At 41.8% G+C, this 24301-nt stretch overlaps 1 protein-coding gene across 1 annotated transcript in view; it reads left to right on the forward strand.

The window, feature by feature from the left end:
* Window positions 1-5089: 5089 nt before the first annotated feature.
* The window catches only part of LOC106808359 (venom phosphodiesterase 2-like), a 37040-nt gene continuing 17828 nt past the window's right edge, over window positions 5090-24301 (forward strand). The window contains exons 1-10 of the mRNA XM_014811051.1: window positions 5090-5396; window positions 6957-7004; window positions 11915-12006; window positions 12274-12447; window positions 12784-12955; window positions 13193-13312; window positions 13847-13922; window positions 14140-14498; window positions 14664-14772; window positions 23899-24015. Coding sequence (XP_014666537.1) covers window positions 5343-5396; window positions 6957-7004; window positions 11915-12006; window positions 12274-12447; window positions 12784-12955; window positions 13193-13312; window positions 13847-13922; window positions 14140-14498; window positions 14664-14772; window positions 23899-24015 — 1321 coding nt within the window. The 5' untranslated portion in view covers window positions 5090-5342. The remainder of the gene's footprint in view (window positions 5397-6956; window positions 7005-11914; window positions 12007-12273; window positions 12448-12783; window positions 12956-13192; window positions 13313-13846; window positions 13923-14139; window positions 14499-14663; window positions 14773-23898; window positions 24016-24301) is intronic.

Consider the following 24301-nt stretch of genomic DNA (forward strand, 5'->3'; position numbering starts at 1 on the left):
CTGTTCACGTCTGTTGAGGTGTTTTGTACTTGGCCATTCTTCCTGATAATTGTGAGCCCATTGTGTAGGGTGTTTTGAAGTCGCTACATTTTGCTGCTTTCTGAAAATTCAATGCTTTTTCATTTACGAGCTCTCTTCTGTCTTTTCACACATTCTTCTTGACTTACTTAATATATTATATTTACTCTATTGTTGACAGAGAGGAATTTTACGGTTTCTGGTCTTTTCATCTTGATAGAATCGATCATAGATCATTAGATATCATGATTTGAAGATATATAACAGTAAGCTTTTTTGGGCTACAGCGCACAGGAATCGCACTCAAATACACTCACTTTCGCATGGCTGTCACCATGTGGTAATGTACGGGTGACGACAGCGACCTCATGTCATATTAATATTCACATCTAATTTATGAATATTTGTGCATATAATAATACTTTTATGCATATATGCCTATTTAGGCGGTGTGTTGCATCCAGTGTTGCTTTTTTTTAAAGCTTTAGCCGCGTGATGCCGTGCCGACATTACTGCGATCTTGCTGCGATCAGTAAACGGTCGTAAACGTTTTGTGACTCCCGCCGGTTCGCCAGCAGGCAAATCCGCTGGTGTAAGACATATACCGTTGTGGTTTCAGCCACAGTGAGGGGCGAGCTAGCTCTACTCGCCCCTCCCACTGGGCGGTACGGTGCCCTATGCTACTAGCCACGGGCGGTATTTCAACGACGTCTCAACTTACTGTACTTATAGCTATACGTGGTCAAACATAACTATGGGACCATTCTTATGCGAGGCGGCCAGTTTTATCACTTACTATACATGATATTAGATGATTGTTTGCAGAAAAACGAGCTAGTTAAAATAACTGAATCGACGCTTATTCATAAAAGAATAATTATGTGGTTGTTTGTTTGTAGAATTGATGGTGCACAAGTTGAGCTTGTGTCATCTTCGTCGCGTTGGGGGTCATGGTAGTTGCGTATCGAGTGACGTATGTATACACATTTGCTCTAACGTGTGGTTGACATTTCCGTATGTAACGCAGGATACGTGATCAAAATATCTTACACGGTTGTTAAAGTAAATAATTTTAAGGCGTCCGTCCCGCAAGGGAGAACAACCAGGTTGATCAGTTTAGCGCTATGCAGACGTTCATTCGGAATGTATAATATGTTTACTTTACACTCAAAAGAAACAAAATTATGTTGTTTTGTGCCAAAACCCCTCGTGATTCGAAGGGTTTACATGGGTAGACTTCTACCTACATACCTCTATCAGACTTCTATCTACATACCTACAGGCTCCTGCGTAATGCGATGGCAGACAAAGAGATGAGCGATGGGACAGACTTATTTCTGCTAGGAATTACGTTTGGCTTTTGTATTCTTAGTCGTCGTCACCGCTCTCGTTTTGCCTTTGTCGTCATTATTGTTGTTATTGTCGTTGATGTTGCCGTTGTCGTAGCTACTTGGCGTTGCATGTCCGTTTACAGCTACTAACGATACCTCTGGGCCACATCATATAGCTCATTTAGGGTCTATGTTCCCCAGGGTACTGCCGGAACGTCCCTGGGTACGGTCCGATATACCGGAACGTACCCTGGTAACTATTTGATATGGTTAGGGTTAGGGTTAGGGGTTAGGGTATAGGGTTAGGTAGTAGGCGTAGCGACTCCCTAGACTCGTTAGTGGAGTAGGCGAGGTACGGTCCGGCATATTAGATAGTACCCGGTACGTTCCGGCAGTACCCGCGGGGACATAGACCCTCTCAGCTCTAGTATATATAGTAGTCTACGTCTATACATGCTCTCGGTATGATTCCAAGTGAGTTCCAACTGTGAATAAGCAAAGCGTAAGCTATTGATTGTTCGCGTTGCGCCAGTTTCAGCCACCAATGGATGGCCGTGAGCGATAGCTGACGATGGCAAATTTGCGTCTAATGCCCGTTTTTTATTAACCTGGCCCATAGTCTGTCCCTTTTACTGCTTATTAGACGTCCTCAGACTTGTTTGCCTTACGGCGGCCCTGTATCGTTACTTTATATCAGGAGTTTATAGAGGGCTAGTAACCCACGATCACAAATGGAGACACTCGTCTTGCATAACTTTATCGCGGACAAACGCCTGCAAATATACATGACGTTAAATGAGGTTGGCGATTCGGCCAAGTTACGACAGCTGACACATTCATGTTCCCTCTCCGCGTCACCCTACGGATTTCCAACATGATGCTTGCGACATTATTTTACACCACAGACTATGAAACGATTGGATGCACGTATAGCCATTGTATACACGCCCTTGATCAAACGCGTTCCACTCTATATTGCGCATGGGTAATGAAGTCGGGCGATGAAGGCTTTGGGAGTTCACAGTCATTACGCGCATTGCCCTACACTAGAGAGGACTGATTCGCCGTAGGGGGGATGTAGGCCTACACCCGCGCCCGCCCTCAACAATCAAGGCAGCAGCTCGCAACTCCCGTACGCGCGCCACAACGACGCTCCGCTTGCGGGCTTTACACTATCGATAAGTCGACGACGTTGATAACCCTTTCAACGTTCTATCAGCACTTTCTATCAGATGTTCACCGGTTTTACAATTATCGACCGCGAGTTGGCAAACGTTTCCACATTTGCGACCCGCAGTATATGCGCGGGGGCGACGTGGATACGCATTTTTCAGTGTGGCGCCGATAGCAAAATCGCGCGCGCAAATACTCAGTACTCTCAAGAGTAATAAATAACATTATCTACTCTTGGTACTCTCCATCTGGCAGAGGGACGCACCTCCTGATTGCTATTATCGGAGTGGCTGCGTGCGCAAAAAGTTGATCAACTCGCTGACAAAACGTTGAGAAATTGGAACATGTTCTAACCTCTTCAACTGGTTGATATCAACCAGTTTGAGCCGCTAAACTTTTACGTTTACACTGCGACTGTCGGTCGATTGTTGAAAGGTTTATAAACCTCGTCAACCTTTCAGCAAAAAGTTGATAGTGTAAAACCAGCTGATTGTTCATACACATGACTGTGTGGACATTGCGGACGTTGCCCGTATGGATCTCTCTCTCTTTCTCTCTCTCTCTCTCTCTCTTCTCTCTCTCTCTCTCTCTCTACTCTCTCTCTCTCTCTCTCTCTCTTTCTCTTCTCCTCTCTCTCTCTCTCTCTCTCTCTCTCTCTCTCTCTTCTCTCTCTAATATATATATTATATATATATATATATATATATATATATATACTATATATATATATATGAGATTTTATTGTTTCCGAGAAACGTTGCAGATAAAGCAGCGGCAGCTTGGTGGGGAATTCCCAATCATAACCTATCGCTTCCAAGCCGATAGTATACAGTAAACACCGCATAAAAGAACCCGTGATTTTTAAGAACTCCAGGCTGAAATTGGACAAAAAGCACCTATTATATAAGAACCTCTTCAGCCTGAATAATTAAACAGGTTCTTATATATAAAAAAAATGCCGAAAATTAGAGCAAACTGGGGCAATCCAAGTATGTGTGCTACACCATTGGAAACTGTCTACTATATTAGTCAAATCAATTTTCACAGAATTTGACATTTCATTATGTTTAATATAATAAGTAAATTAAAGGTGATAAATAAAGTAACTCAAATGAATTTAAACAGACATATAATTTCTAATATTAAGCAGTTGGTTAATTAATTAGTGTCACTTATTCACTAATTAAACGCCAATTTTACCTAGATAATGTACACAATATCCCCCCCCCCAACAAAAAAACCTCTTTAAGAACCTCTTCAGGCTGATTTCTCACTATGTACCATATATATATAAGAACCTCTTCAGCCTAGCTGAAACAGAAAATCACGGGTTCTTTTATGCGGGTGTTTACTGTAGTCAATGTATCCGCAGACACACGTAGCGGCTGTTTAGACACAGCCTTTACTCTAAATAAGCAAGTCACTGCTTCGCGGCTGGCTAGGATCTGTCATATAGGGAGGGATTCGGCAGATAGGCATGATATACCAGTGTCTGTGTGTATGAATCCTGAACCAGGCGTGATCACCTGCAATTCTAGCTCACTAGACATATAAGATTGGTGGGAGTCAGTAAAAAGCTTTACACATGCTCGAGCATGATGATGATGCGAAATTATACACACCGGATCCGCGAGTTTAATTCACCGGCTCCGAACTCATTGTTGTAAGTCATCGATAAGATGTCGATACTCGAGTGAAGAGAATATTCTTACCGTGATCAAGTTTGTAAGTAAATTTCGTGTATTTCAGTTCATGTGCATACTGTTCATGTTGAGGTATGTTTCGATATTAAAATCGGATATAACGCGGCAGCAGAACAAAATATAATCATGATATAATCAAATAATAATAAATCATAACGCATTATCGCGATACTGGATCGAATATAAGTATACAAATTGTTATTGTTATATTAATTTTATTGCTTTAATTAACACGCTGAGTCAATCACTATAATCAAACTGAATAACAATCATACATGCTGATTACGACAAAGGCACAAATATGTGAATCATCTTTCTACTAGCATAACGCGCGTGTGGTTGGCTGCATCTAAGTATATGAATGTGCATTGAAAAACTTTAATATCGACCTATAGCGTTACTTACGGGAGTTTAGGATTATCGGATACGAACGCGCTGTCTGTATTACCCAGGGTAAAAACACCATTTCTCCATAAAAACGACGCGCTACTCAATAGCAATCCGTCATTTGAACGATGGATCCCTTTCTAAAGATTGTTCGAGGAAAACAGAGTGCACACCCTGGGTATAAAAATGCGCAGTACATAGCAGTTCAATGTTATATCATACAAGCGCTCACTGCCGCAGCCTCCACTATGTAGAAACAAACGGGTCCGTAACATTGACAATCGGGAATCTTTTGAATCTCATTTAAAATATAAATTACAAGCGCGTAAACCGATGCGCTCGATATAATTGTACGTCACAACACTGGTGTTGTACCGTCACGGGAACTTCGTTATTATAATATCTTCTGCAGATCTATAGCGCATGCATGCACGCAAGAAGGCTTGACAAATTGATGTACGAGCGCCTATCCGCGTATAGCCCCCTGTCCGCGTAAATGAAAGGTCCTAACTACAATTCAAAACATTTCTCGCTATATACTGCGTATTGTTGGCCTGGGTATTACGACTACATTTAATAATTCCGCGAACTTCCAGTACTCTGTCTAATGTCTTGTTTTATGTTTTCGGGTGTGATTTTTTCATTTGTTTGCATTTACCATTGAAGCTTTTCAAGTATATGACTTCATGTTACATATAACATTACTTGTTCATTACAGGTGAACATAGAGATGCCCACTAGGCAGGATTCAGATAACCTGCCTGTGTATTCGCCTATAAAATTTGTAAGTAGTTTCATACATTTTGCTGTTGTAATTAATCTCACATTGATTGCAGTTGGCAGGCTAATAATTAAGCAAACAGTAGACATTATTGTCAAGTAATTACGCGAACGAATGTGGCAAATAATTATTTCAGCATCTTAGTCGTTTACATAGGACCGTGATTTATTCTTATCTATTTTTGCTATCATATATGTCCATACAGACGTTGACACGTACTACGAACTTTCGCAAAGATAAGATGTATAATTTATATGTAAACAAACACCTCCATCGTGCCGTTATCGTACAGTGACTAACCATGTATATATATATATATATATGCGCATATATATATATACATAGAAATTAATAATATGTCTGTGTGTGTGTGTGTGTGTTTGTGTGTGTGCGTGTGTGTGTGTGTGTGTGTGTGTGTGTGTGTGTGTGTGTGTAAGTGCGTGCGCGCGCACAAATATATCAGAATGAACATTGACCATTTCTTGTGCCATAAATTATGCGCGAATATTCTGTCATTCCATCTCCAGTTGTATCAATTGTGGCAAATAAAGCAAGACTCATCAAGACAGACGGGTAAAATACCCAGTCACGTCAGCTACATAAAATTTCTATTGTTATATATTCATGTAAATTGTGTGCAAAAAGGAAGTGAATTAAGTTAATTCGCGCAGTGCGTGGTTTCCTCATATTTTATCAAGTGACATTATTGAGAACGAAATTACGGAATGATATACCTGAAGCTGAATATCCAAGTCAAGTCTGACCGGATGTTTTATAACAACATTTAGCTGGTATAGAAGCATACAATGTAGACAAATGTGGGGTTTACTCGGCTCGATCACTGTGAATACACCCCGCACACGTATGTGTTGTGCATGGCGTAGAAGTGCAATATAATTTGTGTTAATGACAGGAAAGTCTAGAACTTCAAATGTACTCATTCCTAGCTATAGCCAGCAACATTTAGCGTGTGTCTGTCAACAGGAATACTGAAAAGGCATGTGCAAACTCACCAGCAGTAGGAAGTACATGCATTTAATGTCAAACTGAGATTAGATATCTTATCAATCTATGTTATCTTACTATTCTATCAATATCATTAATCTATCTTATTAATATTGAATACAAAAACAGATATAATAGCTGCAAGTACGTTTTAATAGTTAACATAAAATAGACGCGTGCAAGCAAAGGGCAGGCGTAGGTGTTGACCTATTCAGCCAGCAACGATAGCTACGAAGCGTTTGTTGCCAAAGTACACTTAACATTAAGCGACAGTGTGCCCTCACAGAAGTATTAAGAACGTGCCATAGTGCAAAAACACGCGAGGCTTGCAGGTTCAGCCAATTTGTCACAATGTGGGCCTTGGAAATGGAAAAATTTAACGACGAGGATGAAAGCGATACAGATATTCCGGAGATCCGGCAAGTAAGTACCTTATAGCAAGCAATCTGGAACGCGACGTGCTTTCGTTGATGCGTTGGATGAGCTGCCTTGGGCAAAGGGTTCATGCATCGGCGCCATCGCTATAGTTTCATGAAACTGTGCTCTTCTTTTTTTCAGAATGCTAATAGGTTTTCTACTGCGCAAAAGGTTCTCATGGCCATTGCGGTGAGTCATTTGTTGGAATAAACTTGTTCTAATAATAATAAATAATGTTTTAATAAGAAACAGGTTGGAAAGCAGCATGTCGTAGAGCACAAGCTATTATAGTTCCAAAACTTAAGTTTATCCATTTACTTCCAACGAGGCAATTTTCATGAGTAATTTTCTGTAATATATTTACTATACAATTCAGACATGTATTCTTAGTACAGTTATTTTGTTGACTTTTGCATATTGTATGTATCAAGAGTAAAATAATACACACATGCATATATTAGGTAACTCCTGTATATGTCCGTATAAGTATATATTAGCATATGTGAAGCATTATTTCGAGCGTAACGTATTAATATTCTACGCGCGCAATAAAAATATGAATCAGATTTCAGAAAATGAAAACATTGTATAACAACGCAGTCATTTAGTCATGCCTAGTATTACTAGTTGGTATATGTTAAAGAAATTTAACAGCAGTTCACGTTCGATAGGCTTACTGAGAATGAAAAAGACCGCGTATTGCGTTATGATAATGTTCATATTATGGCCTGATCATTGCGCTCGTAATAATCTGTGCAGTCTGAATAGTGCTTTCCGACATAGCTGCTCCACACACACACGCACGCACGCCACGCACACACACACACCTCACACAACACACACACACACACACCACACCACACACACACACAACACCACACACACACACACACAAATACACACACACACACACACACACACACACACACACAACACACACAACACACACACACACACACACACAGCTGATTAGGATCTGTACCTCTCTCTCACCTCTCTCTTCTCTCTCATCTCGCACTCTCTATCTCTATCTCACTTTCTCACTTTCTTTCGCGTCTCGGCTCCCACCCCTTCCCCCCCCCTCATCATCTCTCTCTCTCTAAAAGCGACTCAACCCTCTTTCGACACATAGAAGCATGCTCGCACGCACACGCACACGCACGCCACACGCACCACGGCGCACACACAAACCGACATAATGATGCTTTAGATTTTCAATTGGTTATCTGTGCTAACCCGCAACCCTAGAAAATACTTGTATTCGTTTTTCATAGTTATATAAACACATATTTGAGCCTGGACAACTGGGACTATGTACCCAGCGAAAAATATTATGACCTCTCTCCGTGATATTCCTAAAATCAGCGAGAGGGAGGGGGGAAGGTGTGACGGACAGGGCGCGGAGGAGTGGGGAACGACGGAACGGACGGGGGAAAGGGGGGGGAGAGGAGGGAAGGAGGGGAGGAGAGGAAGGTGATCGGGGGCGAGCCGACGGCGCGGAGGAGGGCGGACGGCGCGGGCCGACGCGGGCCCAAGGCTCGAAGCCCCGAGGTGCATACACGAGAGCGGAGGCACGGCGGACCGGAGGGCGAAGCCGCGGGGAGCGGCGGCGGCGAGGGAGGCAACGCGAGAGGCCGCCAGTAGCAGACAGGGCAGCGGGAACCCTCCGAATGAAGTGTCCGGCGGACGCGAGCCGGAATTCCAGCCCAGCGCGCCATGTGGCAAGACTGAAGTAAAGCCCGAGGAATCAGACAAAGGTCCGTCTCCAGCTAAACGCTAAACTCACTAAGCAGGACAAGTGCGGGCGGACGTCACCACGAGCTGACGCCTCCCGAAGCGGGACGCAGGCGAGGGTTGAGAGAAGCTGGAAGGGCGAGAAGGACGACGAGAAGAGAGGAATTTGGCAAGAAGGAAGAGAGAGAGAGAGAGAGACGAGAGAGAGAGAGAGAGCATCATAAGAACATAAGGGGCTCGGAAACACGCTAACTAGCCTCCGCACTAACAAGCAGCCCTCCCTCCAAAAACCCAAATCCTCAGAGGCGACCCCAAATTTCCCCTCCACGCGTTGAATGAGACGGTCAGCTACGTTCATTAAACACAATTAAAATACGTGTACTACACGTATATATACAGACCGTACGTACTTACCCCCAATTTGCTCTTCTACATACGTCACAAACATCTTTTCGATAGTGGCGCCCACCTTCCATAGATGCCAACACTGATCATTGAAGATAGTAATGATTTTTTTTTTTATTGCCGAAGGCGTTGGTGGGGTGGGTTAAGGGAGGGTGATTGTCCCCTCCCTTTAATGGGGGTCTGGGGTTTCTCCCAGGATTAAAAAAATGGAAGCCATTCGGCTGCATCCTGGAGCCATCTGGGCATTGCTTTGAATCCTTTCAAACTGAACAATTTTCCCCCACAAAAATACAAATATTCACCCAAATGTATAGTGTTAACGTTGAAAATATGTTTGATATGTATGAATAAAGAAAGAATCCAACCTTGTGTATTAAACTGAATAAACCTTAATATCTTACTCACCAGTGTAGTCACACTTGCACACAGAGACAAAAGAAACGCGCACAACGCGCTTAAGCCGTGTGTGCTTACTCTCGCGACACAAACCAGACTCCTCCCGACTCCTACATCTCTGTCCCTCAGCCTACCACACATCTTTCTCCCCCAAATATATAAACTAACCCCAGCCCTATTGTCCCTACGCTCATTTCACAATGAACCTAGAAACGCCCCAAACCTAAAACACGTTTACCATTCTCCCTATACATAAATATGTAGCCGCACAAGACGACGCCTCTGTCTACATAGATTACCACTAAAACAACCCCGAGTCTAAGCCGCACTCCGCGTCTCTAACTAATTTATGTAACACTTTGTGTAAAACATATGTTTACAAGTAGTGAATGTGATTGTAATTCAGACACAAAACAAAACTTTAAAAACTTTAAATGTCATTAATGGTCATAATAACAATATAATAATTATGGTCATGGTCATATATTAGTTTGGGGTCTTAATTGTCATTTAGGTTAGGGTTATGGTTTAGGGTTAGGATTATCAATCATTAATCATTAATCATTAATGATATCAAACGTTGGGAACACTCCTAATGGAGCGTTAGGCCCATAAAACACATTGCTTACATGCAAAAAATCCTGTACAGGGCATACAATTAGTCGTCACAAAATGAGCCCTTCATAGTCCACAGTCAGTGTCACACAAAGTCCACAATCTGAATCAGTGTTACAAAATCCTAAATAGACTGAGTTAATAGACTGAGTTTATAATAGAGCCCTTCAAAGTTCAATCACAACTCCTTAACAGGCTGAGCCCTTCAAAGTCCCCAGTCACTGTCACACAAAGTTAACAATCAGTGTCAGAAATCCTAAACAGACCTCCAAAGTCCACAGTCAGTGCCACACAAAGTTCACAATCAGTGTCACACAAAGTTTTACAGTCACTATGCTAATTTAGCAGCAGCAGCAGCAGCACATGCGCCCGCCGATGATCACGGCATCATTAGCTCCCTCTCGATGCGCCCACCTGCGCCCACCGGCGCCCCCTATTGGCGCTCGCTTTAACAGAGGACGAGGGTATATAACGAGGAGAGAACACGCTGAAAAGCAGTTTTTCAGCTGTAAAAAGTTGACTTCCACAAGTCGAAACTAGTCGTTCATTGATTGCTAACTTTGTTTAGATTTTAGTCACCAAGACGTTCGCATAATATGATAATATGGCATCTAAGAATAAGAATATTGAACCCACGTAAGGTAGTACAGTGGATCTGTGCGACGGTCTCTTCCTCACATATAGTATTTCTAAATAGGTGGAGGTAGGGTGGTATATATATATATATATATATATATATTATATTAGGTATATTAGGTATATATATATAATATTACGGACACACAAGCACAGACACACACGCTCTCTCCACCTCTCTCTCTCTCTTCTCTCTCTCTCTCTCGCTCTCTCTCTCTCTCTCTCTCTCTCTCTCGCTCTCTCTCTCTCTCCTCTCTCTCTTCTCTCTCTTCTCTCTCTTACACACACACACACACACACACACACACCCACACACACACACACACATACACACACACACACACACACACGCACGCACGCAGCGACACGCACGCACGCAGCGCGCGCGACACGCACACACACACACACACACTACATACACACACACAGCACGCCCGTGCGCGCGGCGGCGCACACACACACACACACACACACACACACACACACACACACACACACACACACACCACGCACACCCATACATACACACACACGCGCGCCCACACGTCGGTATAGTAGCTAGGTCGGTATAATAGTAGTCGGGTCGTAGTAGTAGTAGATTAATTATTGTTTTATTGTACATTCGCGTTCTAATTAAAGCCAGGGGCGCTTCTAAGCCAGAGCGAGCATAATTGCGGAACTAATATGGGCTTATTTTACGGATCTACCCTGTCAAGTTATTGTTGTTATTGTAATGACATGGGACGTCGTGCTCGTATATATACGTGGCCCCACCGCGCACCATAATGATTACAGACGCGCGTTAATATGTCACTAATAGTAGAAGAAGCTGGTGAGAAACTGGTTCGGATTGTAAGGCGTCCGGGCTGTTTTAGGCAGCGTATAAAATTAATAGGCACGGACATACAGAGGAGTCACACCATTAAATAGTAATTATTAGATTCAAAGTTATTATATGGAGAGTCACACAGTTACTACGTAGAGAGCCAGAGAGAGATCGATACGAGGCGCCGGAGCCTAGGCACCTAGGCATGGTTGCCTAGGCTGTGGTATTGTATATATTTGTATATGTGTCAAATAATAAAGACAAAGTTACCTACAACTAATCTGCGACTCTGTTTCATTCGGAACCTGACTAACAAGACTCTGCAATCATCTGCCGGACGACTCTTCGCTACATCTCATCTACTTTGCTACAATCTGCTACTTGCTACATCGCTACTACGCTGCTATACATTCTACGAGAACCTGTTGGAGATTATCACCCAAACAGAAGTACAATATTAGTAACAAAATTGTTGTTTCTAATGCAGGTTGCATCTGTTATCGGCGTGTCATTGTTTCTTGGTATCTACATTGGCAACATGATACAAGCCAAGCCTGTTACGAAACAAGCTAGACAATTGTAAGTATAAGAACATAGCACCGTAACAATAAAACAGTATACGGCATGAGTATAATATTAAAACATAACAGTATAATTGTATGACAGTATAGCTGTATATAATAGCTGTATATAAAACAATAAACACCAGCGACCCTATAACATGGGCAATCCTGTTAATTTAATGTTTATCGTTTCAATTAATAATTGTATAATTATTAATAACTCGAGTAACACCCATGTTCCATCATATATATATATATATATACCTATATATTAACATCGCAGGCCACTGACTGCAACCACAATAAAGACATCCACGGTGACAAGCAAACCTATTAAAACCTCGCTCACGCGACCGGACGTTACTTCACCCACTCAGACTGACGAGACGTCAGCAACGACTGCATCAAGTTCCTGGCGAGATCAACCATGTATTGCGGAGAAACAATGTCCTGAAGGGTAGGGCAAGGCGAGGGGGACTGCATTGAATACAATCAAGAGTCCATAATAGAAAACTCTATCATGGACTCTTTATATAATCAATGCAATAACAGAGAATAATATAAAAGCCTGATCGATTGGTTTGGGATTTTTTCAGAATAATCGTCTCTACCCTTCTATTCACAGTGTTTTCCATCGTGGCAGGATCTACACGCGTGGCAATAGGTGCTGTGTGAGACTGTAGATGTTACTGAATACGTTAAACGTCGCCATGCAGTACACAATAATTCGACTGAATAATGCTAACCGATGTTATCAGCCTTTTTAGCGACATCAACGTTTTCTCTGTTGCAGTTTTTCTGAGTCACCAGTGATTCTGGTTTCACTGGATGGATTTCGTGCCGAATATCTGCTGAGGAATTTCACTCCTACTTTACAGAGATTGCGGGAGTGTGGGGCCCATGCCACCCACATGCGTGCCTCCTACCCTTCAAAGACCTTCCCCAATCACTATTCCATTGTCACCGTGAGAACTTCTCTTGTAGTTTTTGTGCGCGTGTGTCAGCATCAACGTGTTTTAAAATCGAAGCATTGAGCTTAATGCAGTACGATAATGTTCCACATAGTTAAATGTTGCTACAAAACAATTACAATATTTTAGTATGGAAAATATTCTGTGTACTGGTTTTTGCAGATCACTTGCATAATGTTTACAATGCACAGTTTTGCAACATTTTAATGTTTGTATGTATACAACATACAGGGTCTATATCCCGAGTCACATGGAATCATAGATAACAACATGTATGATCCGGAGTTCGGGGCTTCGTTTAGCCTGGGTTCTCCAGAATCGTATAAGAACCGATGGTGGCAAGGAGAGCCGGTATGTGTTATTATTCACTTAGATTCGCGTAAATAGTTACTCTTTGAATAAACACTAGATAATGGCCCTCGTGTGAGTAGGTAGACGACATAATATAATTTGCAATCAAAGCTGCTGTTATCAGCATGACATTCTCGTCTCATTAATTCTAAATAACTCGGTTTAAGTAGTGCAAATTAGTTGTAATTTGTGCATGTCATCAGAAATACAGAATAACCATGAATGTATTACGTATTCATGATGTCATTTATGTGCGTGCATCGCGCCAGCACGCATTTGCATGCATAAGCGCGTTCGTGAGCGAAGTTGGGGAAGTGCGCGTGTGCCTATGTGTGAGTATGTGAGTGGGGGTGCGTGCATGTGCGGATGCATGAAATCAAGAGCTAATAATACTTTTTATTTACCTTTAATACCTTTAATACTTTTAATACCTTTAAGGTATTATTATTAAAGGTATTATTAGCTCTTGATGAAATGTGTATGTATATAAACCGAGTGTCAAATAACATTGGAGAATTTGATGTTATTGCCCAGGTTTGGAATACAATCGAAAAACAAAACAAGAAGGCTGCTACGTTCTTTTGGCCAGGTTCCGATGTTGATATACAGAGTACGTACGCCCTTTGATATTGTGTTTTTAATTTGATTTTTAAAAGCAATACAATGGATTTATAAACAGCTGCTTATAAGCGACCTACAATAACTCTTAGCATTCTTATATTATAACGAAAGACAATCAAGACATTTCGCAGATATTACGAAAATGAAATGGTTGTAAAATATTTAGATTTTATATTGATTTTTCATGATTACATATGACATCACAGATATGAGACCGACCTACTATGAAATGTACAACGGCAGCATACCGTATGCTGTCCGCGTGAATCAAGTTCTGGCGTGGCTTGATATGGACTCGGCAGATCGCCCCCAATTTATCACATTGTATCTAGAAGAGCCGGACAAAGCAGGCCATTCATATGGGCCAGTCGCAGACGAGGTGAAAGCTTACATTTCGCGCCTTTTCGCCATCCACATGTTTATTTTAAGTTTACGTGGTTTAGTATTGTCTACGTCCCTCCATTGCATACGTACTACCTCCGACCACATTCTCTCTTCTAACCTTTCTCCAGTTTTTCCTTTCTCTTCATTCTGTCACGCATTAAATTGCATTTTTTCTACACACGCTATCATTCTCTCTTGCTTTACTGCTCTCACCTACATATTAAATATAAATAAAATAAATTATAATTAAATTGTTATTAACATAATATAGTCATGTTCAATTATTATGTATTAAATTGGTAGTTACGCCATCTTTGGGATTAAAAATTTACTCATTTCTGCACAGGTTAATGAGCGGCTAGCCTATGCAGATAGTTATATTGAGTTGCTGATGGATGGATTGTTCGAAAGAGGACTACATTCTTGTGTCAATGTCATTGTCTTGGCGGATCATGGTAGGTGTTAGAGGTCATATGATAGCCTCTTGAACTGTGGGTAGTGAAAATTTACTCTGTAGGCCTATGTGAATAAATACGTAACCTTTCGATTTTTTACGTGTCGTTATTTATTGGTATTATTTTATCAACATTTTAATTTTAAATGTTTATGAGCATAGTATTATAATAATAGCACTCTCTCTCTCTCTCTCTCTCTCTCTAAAAGCGATTCAACCCTCTTTCACACATAGAAGCATGCTCGCACGCACACGCACACGCACGCACACGCACACACACACCGACATATATGCTTAGATTTCTCAATCTGTTATCTGTGCTAACCCGAACCTAGAGTACTTTGTATCGTTTTCATATATATAAACACATATAGAGCCTGGACATGGACTATGTACCGAAATATTATGACTGATATTCCTAAATAGCGAGAGAGAGAGAGATCGAGAGAGAGAGAGAGAGAGAGAGAGAGAGCACAAGCAGGGGCTCGGAAACACGCTAATTAGCCTCCGCACTAACAAGCAGCCCTCCCATCCAAAACCCAAATCCTCAGAGGCGACCCAAATTTCCCCCTCCACGCGTTGAATGAGACGGTCAGCTACGTCATAAACACATTAAAATACGTGTACTACACGTATATATACAGACGTACGTACTTACCCCCAATTTGCTCTCTACATACGTCACAAATATCTTTTCGATAGTGGCGCCCACCTCATAGATGCCAACACTGATCATTGAGAGATAGTAATGATTTTTTTTTATTGCCGAAGGCGTTTGGGGTGGTGGGTTAAGGGAGGGTGATGTCCCCCTCCCTTTAATGGGGGTCTGGGGGTTCTCCCCAGGATTAAAAAAATGGAAGGCATTCGGTGCATCCTGGAGCCATTTGGGCATTGCTTTGAATCCTTTCAAACTGAACAATTTTCCCCCACAAAATACAAATATTCACCAAAATGTATAGTGTAACGTTGAAATATGTTTGATATGTATGAATAAAGAAAGAATCCAACCTTGTGTATTAAACTGAATAAACCTTAATATCTTACTCACAATGTAGTCACATCTTGCACACAGAGACAAAGAAACGCGCACACGCGCTTAAGCGCGTGTGCTTACTCTCGCGACCACAACCAGACTCCCCCGACTCCTACATCTCTGTCCCTCAGCCTACCACACATCTCTCCCCCAAATATATAACTAACCCCCAGCCCTATGTCCCTACGCTCATTTCACAATGACCCTAGAAACGCCCAACCTAAAACACGTTTACCATTCTCCCTATACATAAATGTAGCCGCACAAGACGACGCTCTGTCTACATAGATTACCACTAAAACAACCCCGAGTCTAGCCGCACTCCGCGTCTCTAACTAATTTATGTAACATTTGTAAAACATATGTTACAGTAGTGAATGTGATTGTAATTCAGACACACAAAAAACTTTTAAAACTTTAATGTCATTAATGGTCATATAATAACATATAATAATTATGGTCATGGTCATATATTAGTTTGTGGTTTAATGTCATTTAGGTTAGGGTTAGGGTTAGGGTTAGGATTATCAATCATTAATCATTAATCATTAATCATTAATGATATCAAAGTTGGGAACACTCCTAATGGAGCGTTAGCCCATAAAACACATTGCTTACCATGCAAAAATCCTGTACAGGGCATACAATTAGTGTCACAAAATGAGCCCTTCATAGTCCACAGTCAGTGTCACACAAAGTCCACAATCTGAATCAGTGTTACAAATCCTAAATAGACTGAGTTTAATAATACTAATAATAATAGAGCCCTTCAAAGTTCAATCACAACTCCTTAACAGGCTGAGCCCTTCAAAGTCCCCAGTCAGTGTCACACAAAGTTCACAAAAATGTGTCCGAAATCCTTAACAGACCTCCAAAGTCCACAGTCAGTGCCGCACAAAGTTCACAATCAGTGTCACACAAAGTTTACAGTCACTATACGTTGTCGTAGCTACTTGGCGTTGCATGTCCGTTTACAGCTACTAACGATACCTCTGGGCCACATATATAGCTCATAGGGTCTATGTTCCCCAGGGTACTGCCGGAACGTACCCTGGGTACGGTCCGATATACCGGAACGTACCCTGGTAACTATTTGGTATGGTTAGGGTTAGGGTTAGGGTATAGGGTTAGGTAGTAGGCGTAGGCGACTCCCTAGACTCGTTAGTGGAATAGGCGAGGTACGGTCCGGCATATTAGATAGTACCAGGGTACGTTCCGGCAGTACCCCGGGGGACATAGACCCTCTCAGCTCTAGTATATATAGTAGTCTACGTCTGTCTATACATGCTCTCGGTATGACTTCCAACTGTGAATAAGCAAAGGTAAGCTATTGATTGTTCGCGTTGGCCAGTTTCAGCCGATCAATGGAATGGCGTGAGCGATAGCTGACGATGGCAAATTTGGTATAATGTCCGTTTTTTATTAACCTGGCCCATAGTCTGTCCCTTTTACTGTTATTAGACGTCCTCGGACTTGTTTGCGTTCCGGCGGCCCTGTATCGTTACTTTATATCAGAGTTTATAGAGGCTAGTAACCCACGATCACAATGGAGAAACTCGTCTTGCATAACTATCGAGACAAACGCTGCAAATATACATGACGTTAAATGAGGTTGGGATTCGGCCAAGTTACGACAGGTGGCACATTCATTTCCCCTCTCCGCGTCACCCCTACGGATTTTGCAACATGATGCTTGCGACATTATTTTACACCACAGACATGAAACGATTGGATGCACGTATAGCATTGTATACACCACCCTTGATCAAACGGTTCCCCTCTATATTGCGCATGGGTAATGAAGGTTGGGCGATGAAGGTTGGGAGTTCACAGTCATTATACGCGCATTTCTACACTAGAAGAGGACTGATCGCCGTAGGGGGGATGTAGGCCTACACCCGCGCCCGCCCTCAACAATCAAGGCAGCAGCTCGCAACTCCGTACGCGCGCACCAACGACGCTCGCTTGCGGGGTTTACACTATCGAAAAGTCGACGAGTTGATAACCCTTTCAACGTTCTATCAGCCTTTCTATCAGATGTTCACCGGTTTTACATTATCGACCGCGAGTTGGCAAACGTTTCCACATTTGACCCGCAGTATATGCGCGGGGGCGACGTGGATACGCATTTTTTCAGTGTGGCGCCGATAGCAAAATCGCGCGCGCAAATACTCAGTACTCTCCATCTGGGCAGAGGGGGGCACCTCCTGATTGCTATTATCGGAGTGGCTGCGTGGCAGAAAGTTGATCGCTCACAAAACGTTGAGAAATTGGAACATGTTCTAACCTCTCAACTAGTTGATATCAACCAGTTGAGCGCTAAACTTTTACGTTTACACTGCCGACTGTCGGTCGATTAGTTGAAAGGTTTATAAACTCGTCAACCTTTCAGCAAAAAGTTGATAGTGTAAAACCAGCTGATTGTTCATACACATGACTGTGTGGACATTGCGGGATGTTGCCGCTATGGATCTCTCTCTCTCTCTCTCTCTCTCTCTCTCTCTCTCTCTCGTTCTCTCTTTCTTTCGATCTCTCTACACACACACACACACACACCACCACACACACGCACAACACACACCACACACACACACACAGCACACACGCACACAACACACACACCACACACACACACACACACACACACACAACACATGCATCTGCCTGTTTCCCGCGTTGAAATATCAAGCACTTCGATTTTTGCTAGAGGAGTTGGTCTCGCCTGCACTACTGTAACCATAGTAAAACCAAACTGTGTTTCAAAACACCAACGCGTTGAGCGCTACGGCGTGCATTTACTGTTACGCCAAAGCACCGTATATCATATACGATATATCATATGACGATTATATCATATCAAGAGTCCATATAGAAATGTAGTCTATATATATATATTTATTATATATGATATATATAACCTGACGTACAAAATGCACACACGGACTCGCTGCAGGAGTCAGACTTGATAATACCCTTATGCGAAGCATTTGTGGTAGTGCATGCCACAACAATTCTATATCGCAGATCGGTCTGACCGCACGAAGAGACGTAGGCCCTAACTTAATGGAAGATAATTGGTCATCTAGACTTACTTCGCCCGTAGCGACTAACTTTCCTCATCTCACAGAGAAAGCAGGCACGAATAAATCAAATAATACGAATAAACGATGTTTATAGCGCCATCTAATGAGGATAATAGCAGCTTAAATGATCGCTCCTGCTGCTGGCCTCATCTTTTTACGCAGACGGCGGGACATATTTAGGACAATTATACCGTCTCGTCTCCGGCGGTGCTCGTTGTGATGTCTGTTTAATTGATGTACGCTTTGTTGATATAGCAAAACGTCATACGCGGGAGTGTCGTCTGTAGACACGACCACACACGCACGACACGCACGCCCCCAACACACACACACGCCAACACCACACACATGCACGCGAGCATGCTGCAGACGTACACACGACGCACAGACGTACACATGCACGGCCGTACGCAGCACACGCACGCACGACACGCACGCACGCACGCCACGGCGACGCTTCCGCAATGCGGTTGAACAGGGAGCAACAAGACGAGTTCGCATTATCAGAGCCATGGTACAATACGTCATGGAAAATACTGGCTAAATAACAGCAGTTATTAGATCCGGTTCTTATATCCGGTTTCGCGTGACGGGCTCAAAAATCTTTTGCTCATAGGGAAAACGATCCCAAGAGCCATGGGTAAGAAAAGGCGCTCTGATGTTGTTGCAGCACGCGCAACCATAATATATATATATATATATATACTATATCATATATATATAATCTATATAGGTATATATATATAGAGAGGACGAAGAGAGAGAGCAGAGAGAAGAAGAGAGAGAGAGAGAGAGAAGGAGAGAGAGAGACCAGAGGAGAGATTCAGAGAGGGGGGAGAGACCCACCCACACACACACACACACACACACACACACACACGACACACACACAGAAAGAGATGAGAGAGAAAGACACACACACACAGCACACCACACACACACACACACACACACAGACACACAGAGCAGCAGACGACAAGACACGCACACACACAGCACACACACGACATCAACACACACACACACACACACAACAACACACACACTACACACACACACGCGTGCGCCCCACACACGCACACACACACACACACACACACACACACACACACACAACACACACACACCACGCACACCCATACATACACACACACGCGCGCCCACACGTCGGGTATAGTAGCTAGGTCGGTATATAGTAGTCGGTCGTAGTAGTAGTATTAGTAGTAGATTAATTATTGTTTATTGTACATTGCGTTCTAATTAACCAGTGGCGCTTCTAGCCAGACGAGGCTAGTTGCGACTAAGTCCATACTTCTAACCCTGTCAATTATTGTTTGTTATTGTAATGACATGGACGTCGTGCTCGTATATATACGTGGCCCCAGCCCCGCCACCATAATATGATTACAGACGCGCGTTAATATGTCACTAATAGTAGAGAAGCTGGTGAGAAACTGCCGTTTCGGCATTGTAAGGCGTCCGGGCTGTTTTAGGCAGCGATATAAAATTAATAGGCACGACATACAGAGAGTCACACCATTAGAATAGTAATTATTAGATTCAAGTTATTATATGGGGAGTGACACAGTTACTATCGTAGAGAGCCAGAGAGGAGATCGATACGAGCGCGCGAGGCTAGCAGTGGTGCCTAGGCTGTGGTTTTGTATATGATTGTATATGTGTCAAATAATAAAGACAGAAGTTACCTACAACTAATCTGCGACTCTGTCTCATTCGGAACCTCGACTAACGAGCTCTGCAATCATCTGCGACGACTCTTCGCTACGATCTCATCTACTTTGCTAGAATCTGCTTACTCTGCTACATCGCCCTACCTACGCTGGCTATACATTCTACGAGAACCTGCTGGAGATTATCACCCAAACAGAAGTACAAATATTAGACAAAATTGTTGTTTCTAATGCAGGTTGCATCTGTTATCGGGTTGTCATTGTTTCTGGTATCTACGTTGGCAACATGATACAAGCCAAGCCTGTTACGCGAACAAGCTAGACAATTGTAAGTATAAGAACATAACACCGTAACAATAAAAACAGTATACGCATGAGTATAATATTAAACATAACAGTATAATAGTATGACAGCGGGCTGTATAATAGTATATAAAACAATAAACACCAGGACCTATAACATGGGCAATCCCTGTTAATTTAATGTTTATCGTTTCAATTAATAATTGTATAACTCGAGTAACACTCATGTTCCATCATATATATACCTATATAGTATATATATTAACATCGCAGGCCATGACTGCAACCACAATAAAGACATCCACGCTGACAAGCAAACTATTAAACTGCGCCACGCGCAACGGACGTCTACTTCACCCACTCAGACTGACGAGACGTCAGCACGACTGCATCAAGCTTCCTGGCGAGATCAACCATGTATTGCGGAGAAACAATGTCCTGTGAAGGGTAGGGCAAGGCGAGGGTGACTGCATTGAATACAATCAAGGACCATAATAGAAAACTCTATCATGGACTCTTTATATAAGCAATGGAATACAGAGAAATAATATAAAAGCCTGATCATTGGTTTGGGATTTTTTCAAATAATTGTCTCTACCCTTTTATTCACAGTGTTTTCCATCGTGGCAGGATCTACACGCGTGGCAATAGGTGCTGTGTGAGATGTAGATGTTACTGAATACGCTTAAACGTCGCCAGTACACAATAATTGACTGAATAATGCTAAAACGGATGTTTATCAGCTTTTTTAGCGACATCAACGTTTCTCTGTTGCAGTTTTTCTGAGTCACCAGTGGATTCTGGTTCACTGGATGGATTTCGTGCCGAATATCTGCTGAGGAATTTCACTCCTACTTTACAGAGATTGCGGGAGTGTGGGCCCATGCCACACATGCGTGCCTCCTACCCTTCAAAGACCTTCCCCAATCACTATTCCATTGTCACGAGTGAGAACTTCTCTTGTAGTTTTTGTGCGCGTGTGTCAGCATCAACTGTTTTTAAAATCGAGCATTGAGCTTAATGCAGTACGATAATGTTCCACTAGTTAATGTTGCTACAAAACAATTACAATATTTTGTATGGAAAATATTCTGTGTACTGGCTTTTGCGGATCACTTGCATAATGTTTACAATGCACAGTTTTGCAACATTTTAATGTTTGTATGTATACAACATACAGGGTCTATATCCCGAGTCACATGGAATCATAGATAACAACATGTATATCCGGAGTTTGGGGCTTCGTTTAGCCTGGGTTCTCCAGAATCGTTAAGAACCGATGTGGCAAGGAGAGCCGGTATGTGTTATTATTCACTTAGATTCGGTAAATAGTTACTCTCTGAATAAACACTAGATAATGGCCCTCGTGTGAGTAGGTAGACGACATAATATAATTTGCAATCAAAGCTGCTGTTATTAGCATGACATTCAAAGTCTCATTAAATTCTAAATAACTCGTTTAATAGTGCAAATTAGTTGTAATTTGTGCATGTCATCAGAAATACAGATAACCATGAATGTATTACGTATTCATGATGTCATTTATGTGCGTGCATCGCGCCACACGCATTTGCGTGCATAAGCGCGTTCGTGAGCGAAGTTGGGGAAGTGCGCGTGTGCCTACTATGTGTGAGTATGTGAGTGGGCGTGCGCGGTGCGTGCATGTGCGGATGCATGAAATCAAGAGCTAATAATACCTTTAATACCTTTAATACTTTTAATACCTTTAAGGTATTATTAGCTCTTGATGAAATGTGTATGTATATAAACCGAGTGTCAAATAACATTGGAGAATTTGATGTTATTGCCAGGTTTGGAATACAATCGAAAAACAAAACAAGAAGGCTGCTACGTTCTTTTGGCCAGGTTCCGATGTTGATATACAGAGTACGTACGCCCTTTGATATTGTGTTTTTAATTTGATTTTTAAAAGCAATACAATGGATTTATAAACAGCTGCTTATAAGCGACCTACAATAACTCTTAGCATTCTTATATTATAACGAAAGACAATCAAGACATTTCGCAGATATTACGAAAATGAAATGGTTGTAAAATATTTAGATTTTATATTGATTTTCATGATTACATATGACATCACAGATATGAGACCGACCTACTATGAAATGTACAACGGCAGCATACCGTATGCTGTCCGCGTGAATCAAGTTCTGGCGTGGCTTGATATGGACTCGGCAGATCGCCCCAATTTATCACATTGTATCTAGAAGAGCCGGACAAAGCAGGCCATTCATATGGGCCAGTCGCAGACGAGGTGAAAGCTTACAATTTCGCGCCTTTTCGCCATCCCCATGTTTTTTTTAAGTTTACGTGGTTTAGTATTGTCTACGTCCCTCCATTGCATATACGTACTACCTTCGACCACATTCTCTCTCCTAACCTTCCTCCAGTTTTTCCTTTCCCTTCATTCTGTCACGCATTAAATTGCATTTTTTTTACACCGCTATCAATCTCTCTTGCTTTACTGCTCTCACCTACATATTAAATATAAATAAAATAAATTATAATTAAATTGTTATTAACATAATATAGTCATGTTCAATTATTATGTATTAAATTGGTAGTTACGCCATCTTTGGATTAAAAATTTACTCATTTCTGCACAGGTTAATGAGCGGCTAGCCTATGCAGATAGTTATATTGAGTTGCTGATGGATGGATTGTTCGAAAGAGGACTACATTCTTGTGTCAATGTCATTGTCTTGGCGATCATTGTAGGTGTTAGAGGTATATGCTAGCCTCTTGAACTGTGGGTAGTAAAATATTACTCTGTAGCATGTGAATAAATACGTAACCTTTCGATTTTTTACGTGTCGTTATTTATTGGTATTATTTTATCAACATTTTAATTTAAATGTTTATGAGCATAGTATATAATAATAGCGTAGCATAGCATTAGTAAAATAATAATTGTATGTATATATAATTATATATATATATATATATATATATATATATAATTTATATATATATTCATTTTCATTGTAATTTATTAGGCATGGCGCCGCATTCCTGTCAACGAGTTGAGTTCCTCCAGGATTACATCAACCTCAACAACCTGTACATCTATCAGGGACCAAATGCCAGAATTGATCTGATGGAGAAAAGCCTTTGTAAGTCGCACTATAATTGTTACAATTATTAACATACATTATTTCTATAGGCTATAGCATTCCATAAATGTTCTATCGTGTTATTTATATTCAATTTTATTTTATTTTTATTTGAACATATATCAAAAGCAGTAAAAACACGCGTAATCCTTTTCCTAGCTTCAAGCGACAATTTCTGTCTGTAAACAGACACCCCCCCCACCACCACCACCCACCACCACACACACACACACACACACACACACACACACATACACACGCGCGCGCGCACACACATAACACGCAC

Source organism: Priapulus caudatus, unplaced genomic scaffold (genome assembly GCF_000485595.1).
Source record: "Priapulus caudatus unplaced genomic scaffold, Priapulus_caudatus-5.0.1 Scaffold270, whole genome shotgun sequence".
NCBI classification, from domain to species: domain Eukaryota; kingdom Metazoa; phylum Priapulida; class Priapulimorpha; order Priapulimorphida; family Priapulidae; genus Priapulus; species Priapulus caudatus.